General features: G+C 53.3%; 2 protein-coding genes across 2 annotated transcripts; both read right to left on the bottom strand.

Moving 5' to 3' along the window:
* Window positions 1–637: 637 nt before the first annotated feature.
* On the bottom strand, window positions 638–11475 carry NEIL1 (nei like DNA glycosylase 1). The gene is made up of 9 exons (XM_090028872.1): window positions 10646–11475; window positions 8464–8583; window positions 7725–7788; window positions 6154–6253; window positions 5055–5179; window positions 4549–4576; window positions 3559–3620; window positions 2379–2640; window positions 638–1771 (listed from the first exon to the last, which is right to left on the bottom strand). The coding sequence occupies exons 1-9, from the start codon at window positions 11122–11124 to the stop codon at window positions 1689–1691; spliced, it is 1323 nt and encodes a 440-aa protein (XP_089884998.1). The 5' UTR covers window positions 11125–11475; the 3' UTR covers window positions 638–1688.
* Window positions 11476–11917: 442 nt separating this feature from the next.
* Window positions 11918–19307, bottom strand: COMMD4 (COMM domain containing 4). Its single transcript, XM_090029577.1, has 10 exons — window positions 19228–19307; window positions 19056–19184; window positions 18917–18950; window positions 17613–17684; window positions 16930–16995; window positions 15983–16022; window positions 14723–14842; window positions 14164–14244; window positions 13219–13395; window positions 11918–13024 (listed from the first exon to the last, which is right to left on the bottom strand). Exons 1-10 carry the CDS (start codon window positions 19305–19307, stop codon window positions 12981–12983), a joined length of 843 nt encoding a protein of 280 aa, XP_089885703.1. The 3' UTR covers window positions 11918–12980.
* Between the last annotated feature and the right edge of the window lie 1166 nt (window positions 19308–20473).

Genomic DNA, 20473 nt, shown 5'->3' with positions numbered 1-20473 from the left:
CATGGGATGCCTATCCCTGGGACAAGCCCTGCAGCAGCAATATGGACCTATTTCTGTAAGAGCACGGCTCTGGGGAGAGGCCATTACCTGTTCCCATCGAACAAAGGAGATATCCTATCCCTTGCTGGGCTGAAGTGCCATGTTTTCTACAGCAACTTACTGTTTCTTGTGAACGGCATGGCCAGGGCACGTAGCACCTGGGAGGCTGCTAATGCCACCATGTGGAAGCAGACTTGGGAGGTTCCTTACAGCCTGTCACTTCTAATGCCACAGGTTCTTCTTGCAGTTCCTGGCCCTTGGCTGGCAGAGGCTGCAAGGGGCCAGCAAGGGACATGCCTAGGAGAAGGTGCCAGTAATTTCTGGATAGCACAAAGCCTTCTTCACTCTGTTCATCCCCAGAAATGCCTCCCCCCTCCTCTACACTGTTCAACCACAGGGCTCAGGTATGGGTGCAACCAATGCCCAGCTGTAGGCCCAAGTGTCCTTCCTCTGTGGAAAGCTGGCACATCTGGAGAAGCATAATACTAGCAGACTGTCCACAGCTTGGCCCAAAATCTCACTTGCTAAAACTGTCCCCTTGAACCACTATATTAGAATTTCCCGCAGCCACAGAAAAGCAGCCACACAGGGATGGTTGTCTGTATAAAGGTTTTATTGCTGCTATCACAGTCAAATAGTTAAAAGCACCAACAGTTGTTAGAAAAGAAAACTCCCATGTGCAAGGCAAACAGGTTAGTAGGCAGATGCTGAACCTTCATCTTCAGGTTATGGGCAGCCTGCATCTGGGGGCAGGGGTGATCCATGCCCTTGATTTTTAAAGGTATTCTGGGGGTCTAATACCTGTTGAAATCAGTGAGCACTAGGCACTTCTGTATCTTTAAAAACCTGGCCCTATATGTCTACATGTAGATCTGGTAGCAACCAGGCTTGAATGGGCCACAAAGTCTGCCTGCCCCCAGAAGGGAGCACTGCAGCACTGCCATAGCTGGTAATGCCCATGTGTGAGAGGAGCCAGCCCCTCTGCTTCAACCAGGCATGTTCCAGAAAGGGCAGGCTCTTGCCACCTTCTGAGTGAAAATGCTCTAGGTCTAAAACCTCAGAGCCCCTGGCGGAGCTGTGGGGGGCTGGAGATACAGCAGAGGAATTTTAAGTCAGCAAGTGCCTCTGAGTCCTGCTAGCTCAGGACAAATGCAATTCACTATCCCTTTCCTGGCAGCATGCAAGAGCATGAAGGTTGTGAAGCCCAGGTCCCCAGCAGGGGACACTAACCTGGGGCTGGCACTGCTCAGCCCACCCACAGGAGGCTGGAGAAAGCTCAGCCTTCCCCGCTCAGCACCCAGCCCACAGTGGCGCTAGCTCCCAACCTGCAGGTGCAAACAGGACCCGCTGCACCTCCAAAGGGGCTGGATACAAAATGAAATTGATAAAATCGCTTTGTCCTGGAACCACTGAGCAGCATCTAAAAAAGGCTAAAATCCTGTAAGCAGGCAGGAAGACAAACCAACAGCTCATTTCACAGAGCAAGGCTCACACCAGCAGCTCAGAGCTCGCATGGTGGGCTGCCCCTGAAAAAGGCACACTACAGCAGGTGCAGCTGTTCAGATCGCAGTTATCCAGCAGCTGTCCCAGCATGACCTTTTGCTCAGGGTGTTTGGCGGCAGCAGGCAAGCAAGTCCCCACGCCGGTTGCTACAAGCTGGAGAGGGGAATAACAGTGGTGACAGGCCCGTCAGTCCTTGCCTGCCTCTGTCTGGAGCCAGCAGCAGCCACTTCTGAAAGACAAGGGTGAGAAAGCCAGGCAGTGAAAGGGCAGGGTTGGTACCAAGGACAGGAAGGCACTTGGGCCAAGACACCCAACCCCTCATTGTGCTTGTTAACTGAAGGACTCCCCCAAATCACACCCTCAAACATTTGTTTTCCTCCTAAAGCCACTGAGCTCTCAAGGCCTGGCCAGCCCCCTCCTACAACACTGGGCTCCTTAGCTGAGGCTGGCTAACTCTTCTTGTCCCAGTCACACCTTGCCTCTTCCCAGCCAGTGATTTTACAATAAAGTAGCCGCATTCTGGTGCTTGGACTGTCTACGCAGCTGAACAGGGTCATGAGCTCATGTAAGAGACATCTCCTGCCTCTCCCTACCCTGAGGCTTTCTAGGCGATCCCTGCCTAGGGTCGACCAGGAGGTTACTTGGTGCTGTATATCCCTTCCACACACACACTCAAACTGGTCAGGGACTGAGCAGAGACTGAAACACAGACCCTGCTGGACCAAAATAATGGATGAAGCTTCTCCCTTCTCTTATTGGGAAGTAGGTAGAAAACACCAGCTCTTGCCCCAGACCTCTCCCCCAGGCTACCCCTACAGGCAGAGCAGGAACCTAACCTGTGCTTTTGTAAGCAGCTGCCCGCCTCCTGCTCCTCGTCTTCCTCTCAGCAGGAGCCTTGGTTTCAGGAGAATCTTGGCAGGCTGAGCCTTTCCGCCTCGACCTGGCATGTCGCTTCCTTGGTCCATTTGCTGGGCTGTTCTCAGCTCCCTGAATGAGCTCCTTCTTCCTGCCATGTTTCTTAGTTCCCTGAGGCTCCTCATGGCTGCTGCTGTCTTTGGAACGCCTCTTGGATGGTGGCTTTGTCTCCTGGGCAGATGACTGAAACATGCACTCACTTAGAGAGGAGACTTCAGCATTATTTGTATGTTTGAGTGTTTCAATAGGAAATCTGGAGGCTGCAGAAGTGAGGATGATGGCAAGTGGAGGCAGTGCTGCCATGGTACTAGGGCAGACAATGCACAGCCTTAGGGATCTACCTGAGGGAATTTGCTTCACTCATGGCCACAGTCATGTGTTGCCACAGATCCTGCAGGCAAAGCAGGTCCCAGCCTACATTGTAGGGCAAACTTTAGAACTTAATCAGTTAAACTGAGACTTAAACTCCCCAGAGTTTCCTGGCTAGAACACCTTGCTCCTCTGCTCAGGGCCAGGCCATCTCTCACATTTGGGATCAGGAGGCATTTCACCCCATGGTCAGATTGGCAAGAACAATGGAGATAGGACACTGACAGCCCTCATCCCCCTGCCTGATCTGTGATGAGTTAAAAGAGTATTTTGTGATGTTTTCAGTATTATGCCAACAGTTGCATGCAATTGTTGTTCCTGAAATTTTAAGAAGAGATTCACAAACCCCTGTTGAGGACAGTTTAGACAGGAATTGAGCAGGGAGCTGGACTAAAAGACCTCCTGAGGGCCCTTCTAGCCACACCTTTTTATGATTCTAACTGGGAGCACCAAGTTTTCCAATTTGGCCTCACTTCTCTAATGGTCTCCAGCCCATCAGTGCAACGCAGCCTGGCAGCAAGTGCCAAGTAAGCATCTGGTGATGTACAAGGCAGCAATAAAGAACCTCTGCTCTCATCACTGGTAGTCTGCAAGCTCCAGAGTGCAGAAGTCCACAGATGAAGTGTAAAATGGGGACTCTGGGATTGCCTGGGCAGCAAACACCTCTGGGAGTTGGGAGGACAGCTGTAGATATTGAGAGACTGAGAAACTTATGGCAGAGGTCTTGGGTACCTTTGAACTTGGAGCATCCAAGTCGGCTTTCCCCCGAGAGTGTTTCTTGCGGGACCTTTTTCCTGCATGAAAGAAGGGTGAGAACACAGGAGATGAGATAGGTTTTTCAGAGACTGAATCCCTGGGGACCTGCCAGGGGGAAGAACTCTCCCACCCTGAGATGGTCCTGAGAGACTGGTTTTGTGGACTTTTGACCTGGTCTACACATGAAATAAGCTAAGCAGAGTCAGATTCATTCAGGGAATGTGGAAGAGGCCCTCTTTTAGTCAGGAGGTCCCAAAATCTTGTGTGCACAGGAAACATCCATGGAAGAGAACCTCAGGAAGGCATGTTCACAGGCAAAATGCAACCTGGAACATGCATATAGGGAAGGGTAAAGGTGGCTCAAGGAACTCCTCTTCCACCCCAAGAGACTACATTTGCACAAAACACAATCACACTGCCTTCCCTGGAGGTCATCCTTAAGCTGAGCCTTGAGCCCAGTTCTCCAAAAGCAAAGCAAAACAGAAATTCAATAGCTGGCATGTCTCTGACCCTAGCAACCCCCTCTCCCTGCCGCCCATGGTGACAATAGTGCAGGCTGGAACATCTGATGCAGCTGGCCCAAAGGTCAATGGGAGCAGGACACTGAATGCTACCAAGTACACACAGAGTTCTCAGAAGCAGCCACAGCACAGACATCCTGCTATGGTGTCGCTGCACTCATCTGCAAGGACCTGACTTGGGTAGTGTACTGACATGGGCTGCTTCACATGTGACTGCCAACAATGATGTGCCAATGATGGTCACCCACCACCTCCTTTTGGACTGGCCCTTGCATCACACTGCCCTGGTGATGACTTGTATACCCTGCTGCACTGGGGCAGTGTGCTAGCGGCCAGACAAGTTCTGCTCATTCTCAACTCAATAATCCTGCAGTAGGTGAAGGCTTGCCCTGCCTCAGCCTAACTAGGGCCTATGAAGTATGAAGGAAGAAAGCTGCTTGCTCACCTTTTGGGGCCATTGGTCCAGGCTCTCCCTGCAAGGAAGAAATAGGGCTTATAAACAGTCTCCTAGAACACAGACCAGCATGCAACTGGTACCCACTCAGGTAACTGCGCTCAGCAGCGTGCCAGTTCTGGTACAAAGACCGCCAGCCCTGCCAGCAGTTCTGGGGCAGCAGGAGCTTGCTCAGAAGTGGGTCACGGTCTGAATGCTGCCCAGCATGGCTTCCATTCCTTTGGGTTCGCCACTCCTCCACCGAGGTCAGCTGGGGGGAAGTCTTAGAGGGATGAAGTTTGTCTCCTGGGCAGATATTCTACCCCCTAGTTGGGGATGCCTTTGAAGCTCCAGCCCTACACAGAGACCTGGCTCCAGGCCTAGCCCACGTCTTTGCAGGGCAGAGTGGGGTAGGGAAGATGATCTGCAGGCCTCCTCCCACTGCAAGGGTGCAAACACCAGTCAAATCAAGTCCCTCCTATGAACAGCCCATTGTTGTTGGCCACCTGAGGTCCTACCTGAAACCAGATGGTTCTGCCATTGCTGTCTCGCAATGACCTCATACCAGGCACACAGTAGCACCGCAGCCATTGCTGAAAGGCTGTAAAATCATCCGAGCTCTCTGGGTCATAGCCTTTTCCCCCTGGAGGGAAAGAAGGGGAGTGTCAGGGAGAGATCTTCCTGCCCCAGGAGTGGCTGGTGGACAGAGGAGACTGCCCATTGCTGTAGCAATACCTGCGGGAGGCTACAGTCAACTCTTCCCATAATCCCATCACATCCACAGCATGGGACTGCCTGGAGATGAGTTTTCCTTTAGCATCCCTCTCCATCACACCCAGTCTAGGAGCATCCCGCTTTGCCCCTGAGAGCTTTCAAGAGGGGGCATCTCTTTCTCCAGGCAGCTGCAGTCACTGATCGATCTCAGACACCAAGGGGTGGTTGGTGTCAGTCTGGACTCGGTCTCACTCACAGGCTTCCTCACCAAAGCCTGTCACTGCCTGCCTGCCCAACACTGGTCCAAGTGAGAGACTGCACACTCCTCATGGGGAGTCTGGGGGAATACAGGAGCACAGCCAGATGGGGAAGAGAGGCAGGCAAGGCAAGGCAAGGGTAGGGATGAGCACTGTGCTGGGGTCAGGGACACACCCCAGCTGAACAACTTCCTGTGGGTCGCACTTGCATCCAGATGAGGAGGGGTATCAGATCTAAACCTGATCTCCTCTCTAGCGAAGGAGATCTAACAGCCCATGGCAGAAGCTGCCCTTACCAATCAGTAGGATGTCCAGGCAATGGAAGTTACCACATAGGAATGTCCCCCATGGAGCCTACAGGGTAGGTACAGGATCATCCAAAAGGGGAATGGCCCTGCTTCCCTCCCAAAGGGGAGCCCCTCCTACCCCCAGGATAGCAAGATTGGCATTTTAGCTGCCCTGAGAATCTCTATATGGTGTCTCTGCCCCAGGCTCTGAAGGGCTTGGGCTACCCTAACCACACAGCTGGCTGCAGGAATGCCAGCCCAGCCAGGATCTCACTACACATCCCCTTCCCAGTGCAGGCCCCCTACCCCTACCCTAGGAGACGTAGTGTCCCAGGTTGCCTCCCTGGCCGGCGTCTCACCTAGGTGAAAGACCTCCATGGGCAATGAGTGACACAGCTCCAACAGGTCTGGGTTCTCCCGCTTCAGCTTCACTTTCTTGCTCAAGGTCAGGGCAGGGTCCTGCAGGGTTGGAAAAGAGCAGCCCCTGTGCCTGGTGCCCAGCCCAGCCCCCTCTGCACCCTCAGGCCCAACCTGCTCCTTGCAGAGTGCCGCACCCCCTTCTGCACTTGCTGACCCCCTCAGACAGCAAACACCTCTCCCCCTCCAAGCTATGGGCCTTCCCCACAAGGCAACTCAACAACCAAATCCTTTCTGCGGTCCCCTAACTTGCTCCTTGATGCTGTGCAACATCGGCTCCTCCAACCAGCTTTCCAGTCCCTCCACTAGCTAAATGGAGCCACCTCCCCAAGGCTGGGCCAAACACTATCCCTGTGTAAGCAGGGATAACTTCACAGGCTCCCACCCCACCTTCCACTGCAGGACTGGATTTATCTGCAGGTTGATGACCACCCACTGATGGGACACCCATGGCCCAGTGCCAGGTGTCTGCATGCTTAACTGCTGCTACAAAAACAGGAAGTGGGAGGAGCAGAGAGGCAGATGGCCCATGTCACACGCACACAGAATCAGGCTGGTTTTTTCTGACTTTTTAAATAGCCACTTCCCCTCCAGACACCACTCGTCACCCGATCAGAATAGGTTCAAAACACATCAGGTCTGGAGTCTCAGCTGCTGGCCTCCTCCTGATTGCTTGGTGTTTCAGTGTGCAGTGAACTAGGATCTTCCCAGGTTAAAGTGGCCAAGATAGGAAAGCCAATGGCAGAATGTGCTGCCCCTCAGCAGAGGCTAGTGCACAATCATGGCAGGGAGATTTTCACTGCAGTGAAAAGCCACGGTTTGCCTGGCTAGCAATTTGCAAATACAGCTCACGTGCATGGGCCCAGATGAGACACCCTGGTTAGTGAAAGGGAACAGATGGGGACCTGACATTCACAGAGCAGCCTTCACATCAATGAGCTTTGTAAAGCCCCTGCAGGTGTGTGGCATAAAAACACATGAAGGAGCACCCCTGAAGCACAGCAACAGGCTCATTCAGTGAGCCAGTCACTGAGCCACCAGTGCTGTACTGCAGGAGGTGCCTCATCCTGGCTGTACTAGCAGGAGCCAAGGCAGCCCGGCTGTGCACTGCTGGCAGGGAGAGGGCACTAAGTATTGAGGAGAGAACCTCCACCCCGCTCCGCCAACATTTTCCATGAGATATCAAGTGGGTCCTGACAGCACAGATCCTGGTGCCATTTCCCATCCTAAAAGAGCTCAACAGGTGATTTCTCTCTAAGATGGCAACCAATGACAATAAGAACCCAAAACCATGTGGCCGTCAATCAAAGGCAAGGGCATTTGAAGGCAAAAGCCACGGCTTTTAGTTGGGGGAACTGTAGAGGGTCTGAGTGACACACAACTGTTCTGCCCTGCCCTGCCCTGCCCTGTCTGCAGGGCTGTGATCCCCAGCTATAATGGGACAAGCTCTGACTCCCTCCAGGCCTGGATGCTGACCTGGGACTCTGCTGTGCCTGACACCCTCCCTGCTCACCTGCTCCCGATGCTGCAGAGCTTCCAGCACTGTCCGGGCCTTCTCAAAGGGAGGGATCCTTAACCTAGAAAATCCATCTGTTACACAAACAGGACGCACAGAGCCATGCTAACGCCTGCCACTGCAGTAGAGCCCCAGACCCTGAGCAGATGAGTGAGGTGAGATCTTCGATGTGGTGGGTGACCACACCGGCCTCTCAAGAGTTGGATTCTAGTCCGGGCTTGGCAGACAGCCAGATTTTGGTGCCTTTAAGCTGTGGCAACGTGGACTCCAACTGACTACAAAGCCCAAGGCTAAAAAACTCACTGCAAGTTAGAACTGAGGTGCCTGAGATATTTCCAGACACTTGAGACCAGCTGTGCTAGGAGTCAGACCTGGAGGGGAACAGGCAGAACTGAATGTGGGGCCTAGGGCTAGAATTACCATGCAAGTTATTGATAAGGGCCTTCATTTTAGCTAGTGAACCAAGTGGCCCATCAACTTGGGACCCTTACACGGTGCAGATCTCACAGCGTACAGCCAGGAATCATGAGGTCTTGCTATTAACTTATGCAGGTAATGGGGCCACCCATCTTAGGGCCTCACTGTCCTGAATGCATTTAACACAGGCACAGAGAGGCCAAATGACTTGCCCAAGGTCACGCAGGGAGTCTGTGGCGCAGGGCTGGACCCCCACATCTGCTTAGCATGAGGCAGCCTTCCTCTCCTGTGCCCTGCTGGCCACCGCCATCTCACCCACCTGTAAAGAATCTCAGCTCGGAGATAGTTGCCGATTCCATTGAAAAACTTCTGATTTAACAGGGCCTCACAAATAGGCTTGTCAAAGGCCTTGTCAGACAGGTTCTTCAGTACATTCTCCCTGGAATACAGCAGGATGCATTAGGCAAGCCTTGCACTGGGGGAGAAGGCGGGGGAAAGGCTGCCAAAAAACAATGGGAGTTTGTCTCATGTTGAATGGTAGCTTCATCGGGACACATGTCTGTAGAACCAGCAGGAAGAGGAAGCGATACTAAAGGATTGGGAGTGATGGGCCAGTGAGCACAAGTGAAATGTTATAGCAAGAATAAATGTAAAAGAGAACAACCTGCACAGAGCAGGAGGCAGCTTTATACATCAAGCAAGTTTAAGATATTAGAGGTTTGATCCGGTGCCAGAAGAGGCAGCAGTGACATCCTTCTTGCAGTGGGTGTACAAGGCACAAGGATGTCCTTCCATTTCTTCTGCAGGGCAGGGGTTGGGGACTTGTGTTTAGGAACATTGGAACTGGAAGAGGCCATCTAAGCCATCAAGTCCAGTCGCCTGCCTGCTGGCGACTCCTAAAGAGACCTAAAAATTATCTGCTTCCAACCCTCACACACAAGGCACAAAACCAGACATACCAGAATTATCCTACAAAATGCTGCTGATAAAAAGCAGAGGAGACAAGAGCATTTCTAGTACTGCAAGCTATTCAGACTCAGCTTTGTAACCAACTGGTTTACTGACACAGCAGTTACAAAGGCACTGAAAAAAGTCCCACAGGTGTCATTATGAAATGAGAGGGACCATTAAAGACTCGGAAGAGCAGGCTGGGGCAATAGTAATGGAAGCCTCAGCACCACAGTCTTCACATTAAAGGACACAGGGAGGAGGAACTAGGGTTCCTTGAAGATCCAGAGTTAAAAAGCCATCATTTATGGGAGGAGAGAAAGCATGTTTAGAGGTGGGTGCAGCAGGCAGAAAGGAGGAGGCGGGCACTGGGAATGCTGCCCAAAGGAAATACAAGAGGCATTCTGCTAACCCGTGGGGAGGAACAGCAGGGAGGAGGAACCAGCCCATTCATAAAAAAGGAAGGGGCTGAAACAGAAGAAGATTCAAAATGACCACTGGAGCCTTGATAACATCTGCCTTCAACAGGGTGGTAAGGAAATTAGCCAGCAGTGCCCCTTCCATCCCCTCCAACTCACTGACTATAGAAGGCGTTGTCAGGAAAAGGAAGATTTAGAAATAGGAAGAAAAAGACTGGGAGAGAGCAGGTGGAGTTGCCAAGCCTCAGACAATGTAACCCTATCCTGGGAAGTGTGCTAGCATATCATGGGGGGTAGACGTGCATGGGCAAAGGGAAAGGAAGAAGCTTAGAGAGTCAGCACCCTCCATTGCAAAGCTCTCTGACTTGGGGGTTGGATGAGATGACTCTTGAGGTCCCTCCCACCGTCATGATTTTACAGCGGACTGGTAAGATTTAAAATCAGCCTCTGAAACAAGATGTAGGTGCTACATCCACTCAGCTCAATGCCCTCCAACATGCAGGTTAAATGAGCTATGGAGTAGCTTTCATTGCTTCTTAAATGCAACACACAGTGAGAATTACCAGGGAAAGCTTAACTTTAAATACTAATCTCCAATAACAGTACCAAAGCCTGTCCCAGGTGGGGTGTCCCTGGGGTAGTCAAGTTAACACCTCTCCCCTGGGCAACCTCCAGCTTTTACAAGTAGATTAGAGACTCCCCAGCCTTCCTCGCACTGTGTGGTTCACCCCATGCTGAACGCGGCGGACCTGTCCGCTGCACACTGTGGAATAGATGACACTGGAGAGCCACCACTGTCATGCTCACTCTCTCAAACCGCTCTCTCGCACCCTTCAGATTTCTGTGCTGGCTGGACACTGGCTTACATAAGCAAATGCCACATGGGTAAAGCAGGCCTGCTCCCAACTAGATCTACGAGAATACAGAGGACCAAACAAACAGAGTAGTCTTGAATCCAAGAAAAAGTGTTTCCAGGCACTTATCTCCACGATAGGGGAGATGCTCCATGCGCTCCTACTGGCCCCCTCCCAGGACAGAAGAGTCTAGCAAAGGGGACCCAGGTCCCTGCCACCCCTTTCACTCTACACTCCCAGGCACTTTCTGAAGCAGAGATGAAAGGCCAGGGTGACTCACCTGAATTTCTCATACTCCAGCATAACGCAGGGGCCCCGGTCTGGCTGCCACGTCCCCTGCACCTCCCACCTGCCGAAGCGCCTGAAATCCACAAAGCAGAGGATGCGGCGCGGGCTCTCCCTGGTGTAGAAGCGCAGGTGGGCGTGCTTGGGCAGCTCGGTCTCTGGCACCAGCTTGAAGCTGCCCGACATCCCGAAACGGAAGACGACGTCCATGGGCTGGGGGGGGCTGTCCGGGTCCTGCCCGGCTGTGCTGCTCGCCTCAGCGAGGCACAGGCTCTCCTCCTCCTTGACTGGCAGCAGAGTCAGCTTCACCTCCTTGCCGCGGGGGGTGGCCGAGATCACGTACGTGCGGCTCTCGAACGGCACCTCTGGGTTCTTGCTCACCGCAGACTTCTCCACCTTCCCGGAGAAGAGCAGCCCGGCGCACACCGTGTTGATGTAGCGGCTGGCCAGGTGCAGCTCCGGACCCTCCGGCATCGTGGACACCTGCCTGAAGGAGGTCGGGCCGGGCGTCAGGAGCTTGCCCCGCTTTCTGCTCAGGATCCTACCTACTGCAGCCCGCTGCGGCCACCAGGTCCAGACCCCCCCAGGGCGGACACCCTTCGCCACCCCCGGCTTCCCCAGGGGCAGGCGCCGAGTGCCAGGGCCCGACAGGAGGTGCCCGCCCGCCCGCCGCGTGGGGCGCCCGCGCTGCCACCCAAGCCTGGCGCAGCGGGGGGAGGGAGCCCCGCAGGGGGGCGCGGCCGGGCGGCTGCTGCCCCCACGCCCGGCGCCGCCGGACGGCCGCGCAGCCCTCCCCGAGCCCGCGGGGCAAGCGCGCAGCTGCAGCGCCCGCCCCGCGCGAGGCCTGCCGGGTGCCCCAGGCCCCGCCCTCCCGGGAGCGGGCGAGCCCCGGCGGGGCACGCGTCCCCAGCCGCCTTGCGGGCGCCCGCAGCGCGGCCCCGCCCCGAGCGCAGGCAGGCAGGCGCCGCGGGACCGGGAGCGGGGCCGGGGCCGGGCAAGCGGGTCCCACACGGCCGTCCCCAGCCGGGCACGGGGGGACGAGAGGCAGCCAGCAGCGGCTGCCAGCCCCGGCTCTCCGGCCAGGGAGGGCCGGGCAAGGAGGTGAGCTGGCGGCGCTGCAGGGTGGGAGTAATTCATGCAGCTGGTGCCCGCCTGAAGGGAGCTGGTGCTACAGGAGCCCCACCGCTCCCTCCGGGGCTGTATTTCAGTAGGTGTCTCTTCTTCCTGAGCAGCGTTCAGACGGAGCAGAAGGGCACCAAGACAGCAGTGCAAAATGCTGGCCCTCTGCCAAGGCCCAGCCCATCACGATTTTATTGCAAAACAAGGGAGTATGATGTAAAGAACTGGCTCTGGTAAGAGGTCACCCAGGGCTGCACATGCTTCCTGATCCTTTACCCAGTACCTTCAGCTTCCTTGGCAAAGTGAAGGGCATGGTAGAGAATGGAAAGATGAGAGAGCTTTGAAGGGAGGCAGAAAGGGTAGAGATGAACTGTTTGTCATCAGAGAGAGAAGGGGAAGCAAGAATGGACTGGAGAGGCAGTAGTGATGAGCCAACAGCTGCAGGGTATGAGGGGGGTTTGTACAGCCCCTGCCTCTCAGATCGCCCTCAGAAGTCCCAGATGGTCACACAGACTTCAGGGGACAGGGAACTGGCTTAGCCAGTGTTACCTCACATGCCTCAAAGGAGACAGTAGCAGCCCTTGTCCTTGACCTGGAGTACTGAGTTAGTTCAGACAAGTGCACAAAAAGCCTTCCCTCGCAGCTCTTCAGGAAGAGAACCACCATGAAGGTCCAAGCCTGGGATTTCAGAGCTTTTAAGCTCTGAACCCAGTCTCCAGCCAGCAGGCACAAGCATAGTGTGGGTACTGCAAGGCTGCCCCTTCACAGTGTGGTAGGACTGCGGTGGCAACTCACTGGTGTTACCATAACCTGAAGCTGGCCTCAAGGTGGACACCACATTAGCCACTATGGAAGCAACTGATCTCTGTTAAGGATGTGGAGTATGGCTGGTGGAAGTACATGAGGAGCTGCCGTAGGAAGAGAGCTTGGCCTTGTGGGCAAAATGGAGATGATGGCTGGGTGCTAGTAGGGGTAGGGTAAGAAGGGCCATGAAGAATGTAATCAGCATTGAGAGCAACAATTTCCCATTTCAAAAGCCTGCTAAAGGAGGAAGAGAATCCAGGACCCTCCCTGTGCCCCCACCCATTTCTGCTCATGCAGTCTGGCTGAGGAGATGCAGGGGGTTCTCTCGGGTCAGTCGTCATCACAAGAGGCTTTACAAGCTGCTTCAGGATCAGCTGGGTTCTTCCATGCTCACTCATTCTCCCAGGTCATCCATGGAGAGTCTTCATCAGGGCTTGGGCCTGCTTCAGCTCTGAAAGCAGAAAAGCAAAGAGGTGATAGCAGTGGGGTGTCCAAGCACCCAGGTCTCAGCAGGGGAATCTGGAGGGACTTCTCAAAGCAAGGGAATAACTCACCAAATGTCTGCCCCAGCTACTATCACAGAGCAGGAAGGAATATGCCATGCAGCAAGGAAGCGCTTCTCTACTGCCTCAGCCACCTACTCACCTGCCAGCAGGACTTGGAACTTCTCTGCTGACACTGCCATGGCAATGGGCTCCGTCACTCCTCTGTCCCGGTCTCGTATGTTGAATTTCAGGTGCACGAGTGGCTCATTGACTTCCTGGAGTTCGCTGGAGCTGAGCGTGTAATCCACCCTCCAGGACACAGAGTCCAGCTGATTCACTGAGAACAGAGGCAAGCAGTTCCACAGGCTGCTCTGGCAATTCTCTGCCCAGCAAAGCCTGTCAAAAGTTGTCAGGGGGATTCTTCCACCCTAGAAAATGCAGCCTCCTCTAGTGTGGAACACAGCTATGGTCTTGGCAGCAAACAGCAAGACCACTGGATTTGGGAAAAAAAGATGGCAGCATCCAGCAGCAGTATCAGGGGAACTGAGGCCAGCAGAAGGTAGCTCTCCAATAAGTCAGATGGATGTAATGCAGCTAGCAAGCTGCTTGCTCCTACTTTCTACCTTGCTGCAAAGCTTCCCGTGGGTCCAAGCATTTAGGACACCAGCTCTAATCTCATTGTGGCAAAGAGAGAGAACACACAGCACTTCCAACACCCTCCATGCTGACTAAGAAGAAGATGCCCCTAAGTGGATCACCGACTCCATTTCCTGCTGCACTCTGTGATCTCATCCTATAAAAGTTAACTGGACCAACATGGGGCTGATGAGGTCTCAGCCCATAATGAGGAGGCAACATCGGGGTCTCTGGTCCAACACTTCTGTTGCTGAAATCCCAGCTACCCATATCAGGGAGCACGTGCTCCAGCCCTTAATAAACTGACCCTCCCTCAGGGAGTGCAAAGGAGCAGACCCTCCCCAGGGAGTTCCAGAGGCTGGAGCAATTCCTCTTGGGGTTTCACAAAGGGGCACAGGATGTCAATGTATCTCCCTCCTGAACAAGTGCACCAGCCCCATCACTCTTGGCCAAAAGCAGGCACACTCACATCTCAGGCTGCGTGTGCGGAGGCTGTCCTGCAGGGCACTCTGTTTCTCCTCATAGGAACGGCACAATCCCGTAGCATGTTCTACAAGGCAAGGAGGAGTTGGGGGTTGGGGAAATCGAGAAGACAGACGCCTGCTGAAGACCAGCTCAGCCCCCACATAGCCCAGCCCCAGCTACTCTGCTTAGCAGAGGGAATCCAGCAGGATGCCCATAACAGAGCAGCAGATGTTGATAAGGAACATATTAATCAGAAGGTGGCCCAGTTACTATTGCAAGGCCTCCTCACACTGGTTGACGCAGCTAACTCCATCTTCTCCTTGTTGGGGGACACCTCCTCCAACTGCAGTCATCCCAGAGGGGAATGGACTGGCTGCTCCAGCAGCACATGGGACACAACATGCAATGGAGGGACATGGTTATCCAGCAGGTGTGGGGGTAGGTTGCACAGGGGGAATACATCCAGCTGAACTTCCCAGCCTCCTCTACTTAATATTGCATCAGGCAGTAGAGGTTCTGCTACTGATCTCCAAGCCACCGCGCCCAAGATATGACTCCCCTACCTTTGGGCAGCCCCAGCTGCTGCAGCTCGCTGGACAAAGACTCGTTGTCTACGTTGTGCTTGGCTGCACTGGAGAGGATGAAGCTGAGCACTGCGATTGTGGCCTTCACATCCCCAGACTCTGAAGGGACAAGGAGCTGTCTTAGGGACTGTTTACACTGTGAGCTCGTCCATTCTGGGAAGCAGCTCTCAGATGTTAGCAAACATCTGCCTCACCAGTGCATCATTCAACATCCACGGACATGGCCATTTCATTTACACCAGACTAGAGAGGATATATGAACAGACATCTGAGCCAACGGTGAAAAGACACACAAGCAAAATGCACTGGGCACCTTGTCCATAATTAGCACATGAACCCATAACCACTAAGGATGTAATACAAGCCAACAGTAAAAACAGGTTAAAAAAAAAAAAAAAAAGAGATGAGACTGTAAACATACAGTACCCAAGGGACTGAAAACCAGACAGAGGCAGATACCTAATGTAACCCCAACTAGACATTTTGTATTCATTCTCCCATACCCCTTTCCTCTACACTACCCCAGTAATTTTGCCAGGTCCTCCAGACTGGAATAACAGATCCTCAGGTGTGTGGACAGGGCCTGACAAGTTGATTGCTCCTGTGATAATCACAAGCAGGCACAGGCCAATTCCTTTTTATACAAGGAATGACCTACATAACCCCACAGCCAGGACTGTCTTGGGAGTTAGAAGCAGCACTTCATCAGACTGATGATTGACAGCATCTTCCACCCAGGAGAAAAACAAGGGCACCGAGGAGATCCTAGACACCCTGGGCTTGCTCTCAAGGGAGAAGACTGCACAGTTTGTTTCTAATGCCTCTGCCCCAGGCCTTCAGTGCACCTCTCCATGATCCTGACAGAACCACTTCAGGAAAATGCACCTGACAAACCCTGGGGGCTCCTAAAAGCCAGAGGAGAAATGTGGTGCCTGTGGTGCATTTTAGTTTACAGACAGGCGATTCTGCCTTAAGCAGGAGGCTGAACTAGAAAACCTGCTGAGGGTCTTTTCTAGCTCTAAATTTTCTAGGTTCATTCCACAATGAACAAGGGGGCCGCTCAGAGGCAGCCAAAGCCAAGGTTTGCACCCAGGCAAGCTGCAGAACCCTCTTTGCTGTAAGCACAAAGGAACAACCCCAACAGGAAAAACCCAATCCACCCCAGTTTAAGAACAATGCTGCAGAAGGCTATGCCACAGATCCACAACAGCTCTGGGAAAGGGGGTGGGAGCCACTCACCAAATTTGGCATCTGACGTCAGCTTTAAGATCTTTTCATACTGCAAAAGAAAAGCAATACTCGGCTTCAGCAGTCCCCAGGAAACCCTGCTACCCACAGTGTTTATAACAACCTCTGGGCATTAACTGAGCAAATCCTAAACACCCTCCAAGTGAAATGAGGCAGGCAGTCCCACATTAAGGCCAATGCTGTCACAACAGTCCTTTGATTTTGAGAGTACTGAGAGTCAGGTGTGCACATGCAAACACAGGGCTAGGAGATCTCAAGTCAGCCCCCAAAATACAAGCAGCTACTAGATTTCTTCTAACTAGCCCCAGGCCATACAGGAAGTCAAAAAATGTCCTGGGACTAGAACTTCCAGTCTCCTCAGCTCCTGCTGCAACTCGCTACAAAATCAACAGACTCATGGTGCACATAACTGGTAGGATTCATCAATCCCACAGGGCACCAGGCACATGTCTGACTGCACACCTCCCCCGTGCAAACTCCGGATCAGTGGGCAGCTCCCTTCTGTGCCAGCAGCCAGGATTCTTGCTGGGGGATCTCAAGGGAACCCATGCTGGCAGCTACACACCACTCCTCTAGTGAGGACATGGAAAAAAAACCCAGGACATAACATGCCCTTAGGGTAGTAGATAATAAACCTTGCTCTAGCATTGCAGTACTTGGCCGTTATCCAGCCCTACTCACTGCTGGGTGGGGAAGGCATTAGCCTTATTTCTCAGTTAGGGACACAGGGGGTAAATGTTTTAAATGACTTGCTTGAGGTCACTCAGCTAGTTGGTGGCAGAGCTCTTGGTCCTCTAACACCCTCCCCACAAGACCTGACTGCCTACCCTAGGGATGGCTGCTGTATCTACCCTATACTCCCTCTTGCTGGGGACTGGGCTAGGCTGAGAGGAGATCTAGAACTCTAAAAGCAACTGGAAAGAAAGTTATTCGCTTACATCAATCCCCTCTCCTAGCAGGTCCTTCAGCACCTGGGCACAGATCAGCTTCAGCTTCACTGAGGACTTGAACAGAGAACAACAGAAGAGAACTTTACTCCTCAGGCCTCTCTTGGCAGAAGCATATAAGCACCCCCCCCCAAGTGTATGAGTACACATGTGCATGCACATACATACAGCCACATCAGGAACCCATTTAACAATGTTGTGCCCCACTGCCCCTTTTGCAATCTAAAACATGAAGTGCCCTGGATTTCTATAGGCAACAATCAGTCTAAAACAGTCCTAGGCAGCTCTTGTGTGGCATCAATTTCTCTCTCCAGCCCTCAGACAAAACCTGTTCAAAAGCCTCCTGTCTCTGACCTGTGGAAAGCCACTCTGGCCATAGGACACAGCCTGGGCTGTTTGCTCTTGTGACTGGGAGGGATCACAGCTTCCTTGCCCAGATACCCAGTGCTAAGACCCATCAAGTCAGTGTCCCCATGGCTTCCCCACCACTGTAGGTATAGCACTTCCCCACCACTGTACGTGCAACCTACTGGTTCACGGTACATGACTTTCTATCCCCCCCGCATTTTTTTAAGAGTAAAAATATGCTTTGATTGGTGGGCAACAGGCATAGCGTGAGAACTGGAAGAACCACAGAAATAAATATTAAAAAGAAAATGCCTTTTCCACTTAACAATTTTAGACAAGGTGCTGATCTCTGCTAGGACCCAGTCGGGACAGTCCAAGTCTCCACAGAACCGGAACCTCTAGAAGGAAAAGATTGTGTGGACATGAAATCTGTGTTACTGTTGGGACCCAGTAGAAGGTCAGCCAGTGCCAAAGTACCCCTTGAAGAGCACCTCAACTCTTCTCACCAGAGCAAGGAACCCCTCCCACTTCCCACCTTTAGCTGTGCCTTCTCCCCATTGCCCTAGAAGGGACAGCCCCATGATTTCTCTCCTCTCTAGATACTTTGCTAGTGTCCCCCACCAGGTGAGTTAGCTGCTAAGCTGCGGGAAGGGCTGGCATGCAGGAGTAGTAGAAGTAATTCTCTTCCCCAAAACCCCAGTCACCAGCTTTTCACTCTACAGAGAACTAGGCACAATCAGACATTTGCTGAGACAGTCGTCATTTGGAGTGTGCTACTGGGGCAGCAATGGAAAACGATGCTCACTCAGCCCTGGCACAATGAGCACAGCCCCAGGGGACTTTAAGGCAATAGCTGTAAGTGAGTTCATGCTGGAGTCCTACCTGGAGGAGGAGGAGGTGGGAAAGATTGAGAGCGGCAGACTATGTAAGGAAGGGACAGGGACAGGAGACTTACCCCTAGGGCTGCCAATTCTGACTGAAGCTATTCTGGGAGATTTCTTTTTCCAACATGATGTCCTATTGAAGTCTCCTGGATTGCTTTCAGTAGTCACCAGGAGACTGATGCTGATTCCAGGAGACTCCTAGGTAATCTGGGAGGGCTGGCAGCCCTACTTGCCTCCCTCTTTTCTATCTTTACCAGTTGGCTCAGGGCGCTTTGGTGGCTTTAACCAGCAAGCACCAGTAGGGAGCGCGGCCCGGGCGCAGGGAGCCCCTCGCACCTGCTGCAGCCGCGCAAGGCAGCCTAGGGCCCTGCGCCCCGCCGCCTCTGTGGATCTCTGCAGACGCGCTCGGGTTAGCGCCTCTGCACTTCACACAAGCTGGCGTCTCCCCCGGCCCCGCAGGGCAGAGGAAGGCAGCGGCGCGGCCACGTCCTTGGCGGCCTTAACCCCACGTCCCCTCAAGCCCAGGCTGGAGGCAGCCCCGGGGCCCACGCGCACCAGCAGCCCCCCGCCCCGCCCCAGCGCCCGCAGCCCACGCTCACCATCCTGCCCGCGGCCCGGCCGACACTGCCACCCAGCGCCGGTCAGCTGACCTCCGGCGGCCCGGCCCCGCCCCGCCCGCCCCGCCCCGCGCAGGCGCCGCGGCACCTGCCCGGCCGCCGGCCCGTGAGCCGTTAGGCTTCCCGTGCCTGTTTCGGGTTCCTGCGGGACAGGAAGCAATTCCTGCCGAAAACAAAAGCCGATAGTCTCATAGAAAGCCTGGTGTCCAGGCTTGTGGCAAAGGGATCTGAATGAGGCCTCTTAACAAGCAGCCTCCGGCTTTGCTACCAAGTAAAAGCAGCCGCTGAGGGGTAATTCTCTGGAGAGTGAGACAGCCGGCTTCTCCGCCCCCGGGTTCCGGCAGAAACGCCGACCCAGACACCGCGGCCTGTGTGCAGCCGGCCCACGCCGCGGCTCCTGGGAGGGGAGGGGAGTTGGGTCACGTGCTGCTAAAAGCGACCTCGGCCAGGCGGCAGGAGACTGGGAGCCCACGGGCGCCTTGAGGTCACGGGTGGGGGAGCCGGCGCCGGTCCCTAACATGGCCTATCATCATTTAGCCAAGAATGAGATGATAATCCTGGGGTATGATCCTTTCAGAGTCAATGGCAAAACTCCTTGTTTCATCTAGGGCAGGAGTTCATCTCTGGCATTGCCTATTCTTTTATGGGCCCAGGCTCCCCCGTGTCTTTTTTTGATACAAGCTCCGTGTGAGGGGTGGTGCATAAATCCTTGCTCCAATGGAAACGATCACAAAGCAGCCCAGTGCCCTAGCTGAGAACCCAGATGATCCAAGTTTTAGTTCAGTGCCCTAATCACTAGCCTCCACTCCCTCCCCAGCACCAGGCAGGCTGCTGGGGTGGTGTTTCTCATGGAAAAGTCTATTCATCTTCCCTTCCTCTGATCATCTCTCCTAGTTTGTCTTCCACCTGCTGCCAGTGCCAAGACAGACCCAAGAGCAGTGAAGTACATTTTTTAAAATATAGCCACGTGAACATCTGATAATGGGCAAGTTAAGGGAATAAGGGAGAGGGGAATATTAAGTTTCCACATGCTAGTATGACTACCTCTACCCCTCCACTAGCCTGTCAACAGCTGATCACTGTAATGGGCAGACTGAGTTATAGATGCAGGGGTGGAAAGGAGAGAAAACTGGGCTCAAAGTGACCCCAGCCAGGTAAGTGTTGAGCCTCCTCTTAAAGATCCCCAGGGTAGGAGTCATCACCACTTCTCTTGGTTATGCTTAGGCTCCTAAGATAACTTTTGGCCTTCTCAGAATTAAGCAGTTAAGTTGTATAGAGTGCCTTATAAGAAGAGGTACTGGGAAAAGGAGTGCTGTGATTTTTTTTTTTTTTTTTAAAAAAAGGGAAACTAAAGCCACAGTACCTGGTTAGCCCACTGTATCAAAAAATAGAGTAAGATTGGAGTACCTTATCTAAAAAGATGAGGTAAGAAATTTGAGGATTGGACAGTTTGAGACAAGATTGTCTACTACTTCTGTAATCGAGATGGTGTGCATTTTTGTTGCCAACCTTTGGGAGACCAAAGCACCCTTGGAATTCTTGTTCAAACAACAAGAAATCCAGAAAACAAGATATCCCACACACTCAGAGGATCTGAGGCCAGTACCACCCAAAGTCACTGTTGTAGTGTCCAAGGAACTACTTGCAAGGATAACTATCCTGTAATACAACCTTGCAATAATTCTA

Source organism: Crocodylus siamensis, chromosome 15 (genome assembly GCF_052110815.1).
Source record: "Crocodylus siamensis isolate JL-2025a chromosome 15, ASM5211081v1, whole genome shotgun sequence".
Classification (NCBI taxonomy): Eukaryota; Metazoa; Chordata; order Crocodylia; family Crocodylidae; genus Crocodylus; species Crocodylus siamensis.
Note: the sequence above shows the minus strand (reverse complement) of the source record. Positions and strands in the feature narration are given on the sequence as shown.

Excerpts from the sequence above, each read along its gene's own strand:
- COMMD4 (XM_090029577.1), bottom strand. The coding sequence starts at position 19,307 with ATGTTAGGGACCGGCGCCGGCTCCCCCACCCGTGACCTCAAGGCGCCC. Across the intron at positions 19,185-19,227 it reads TCTCCTGCCGCCTGGCCGAG|GAGCCGCGGCGTGGGCCGGC; the intron begins GTCGCTTTTAGC and ends CTCCCCTCCCAG. Across the intron at positions 14,245-14,722 it reads GCAGCTGGGGCTGCCCAAAG|AACATGCTACGGGATTGTGC; the intron begins GTAGGGGAGTCA and ends CTTGCCTTGTAG.
- NEIL1 (XM_090028872.1), bottom strand. The coding sequence starts at position 11,124 with ATGCCGGAGGGTCCGGAGCTGCACCTGGCCAGCCGCTACATCAACACG. Across the intron at positions 5,180-6,153 it reads CATGGAGGTCTTTCACCTAG|GGGGAAAAGGCTATGACCCA; the intron begins GTGAGACGCCGG and ends CTTTCCCTCCAG. Across the intron at positions 1,772-2,378 it reads AGCTGCTTACAAAAGCACAG|AAGTGGCTGCTGCTGGCTCC; the intron begins GTTAGGTTCCTG and ends CTTGTCTTTCAG.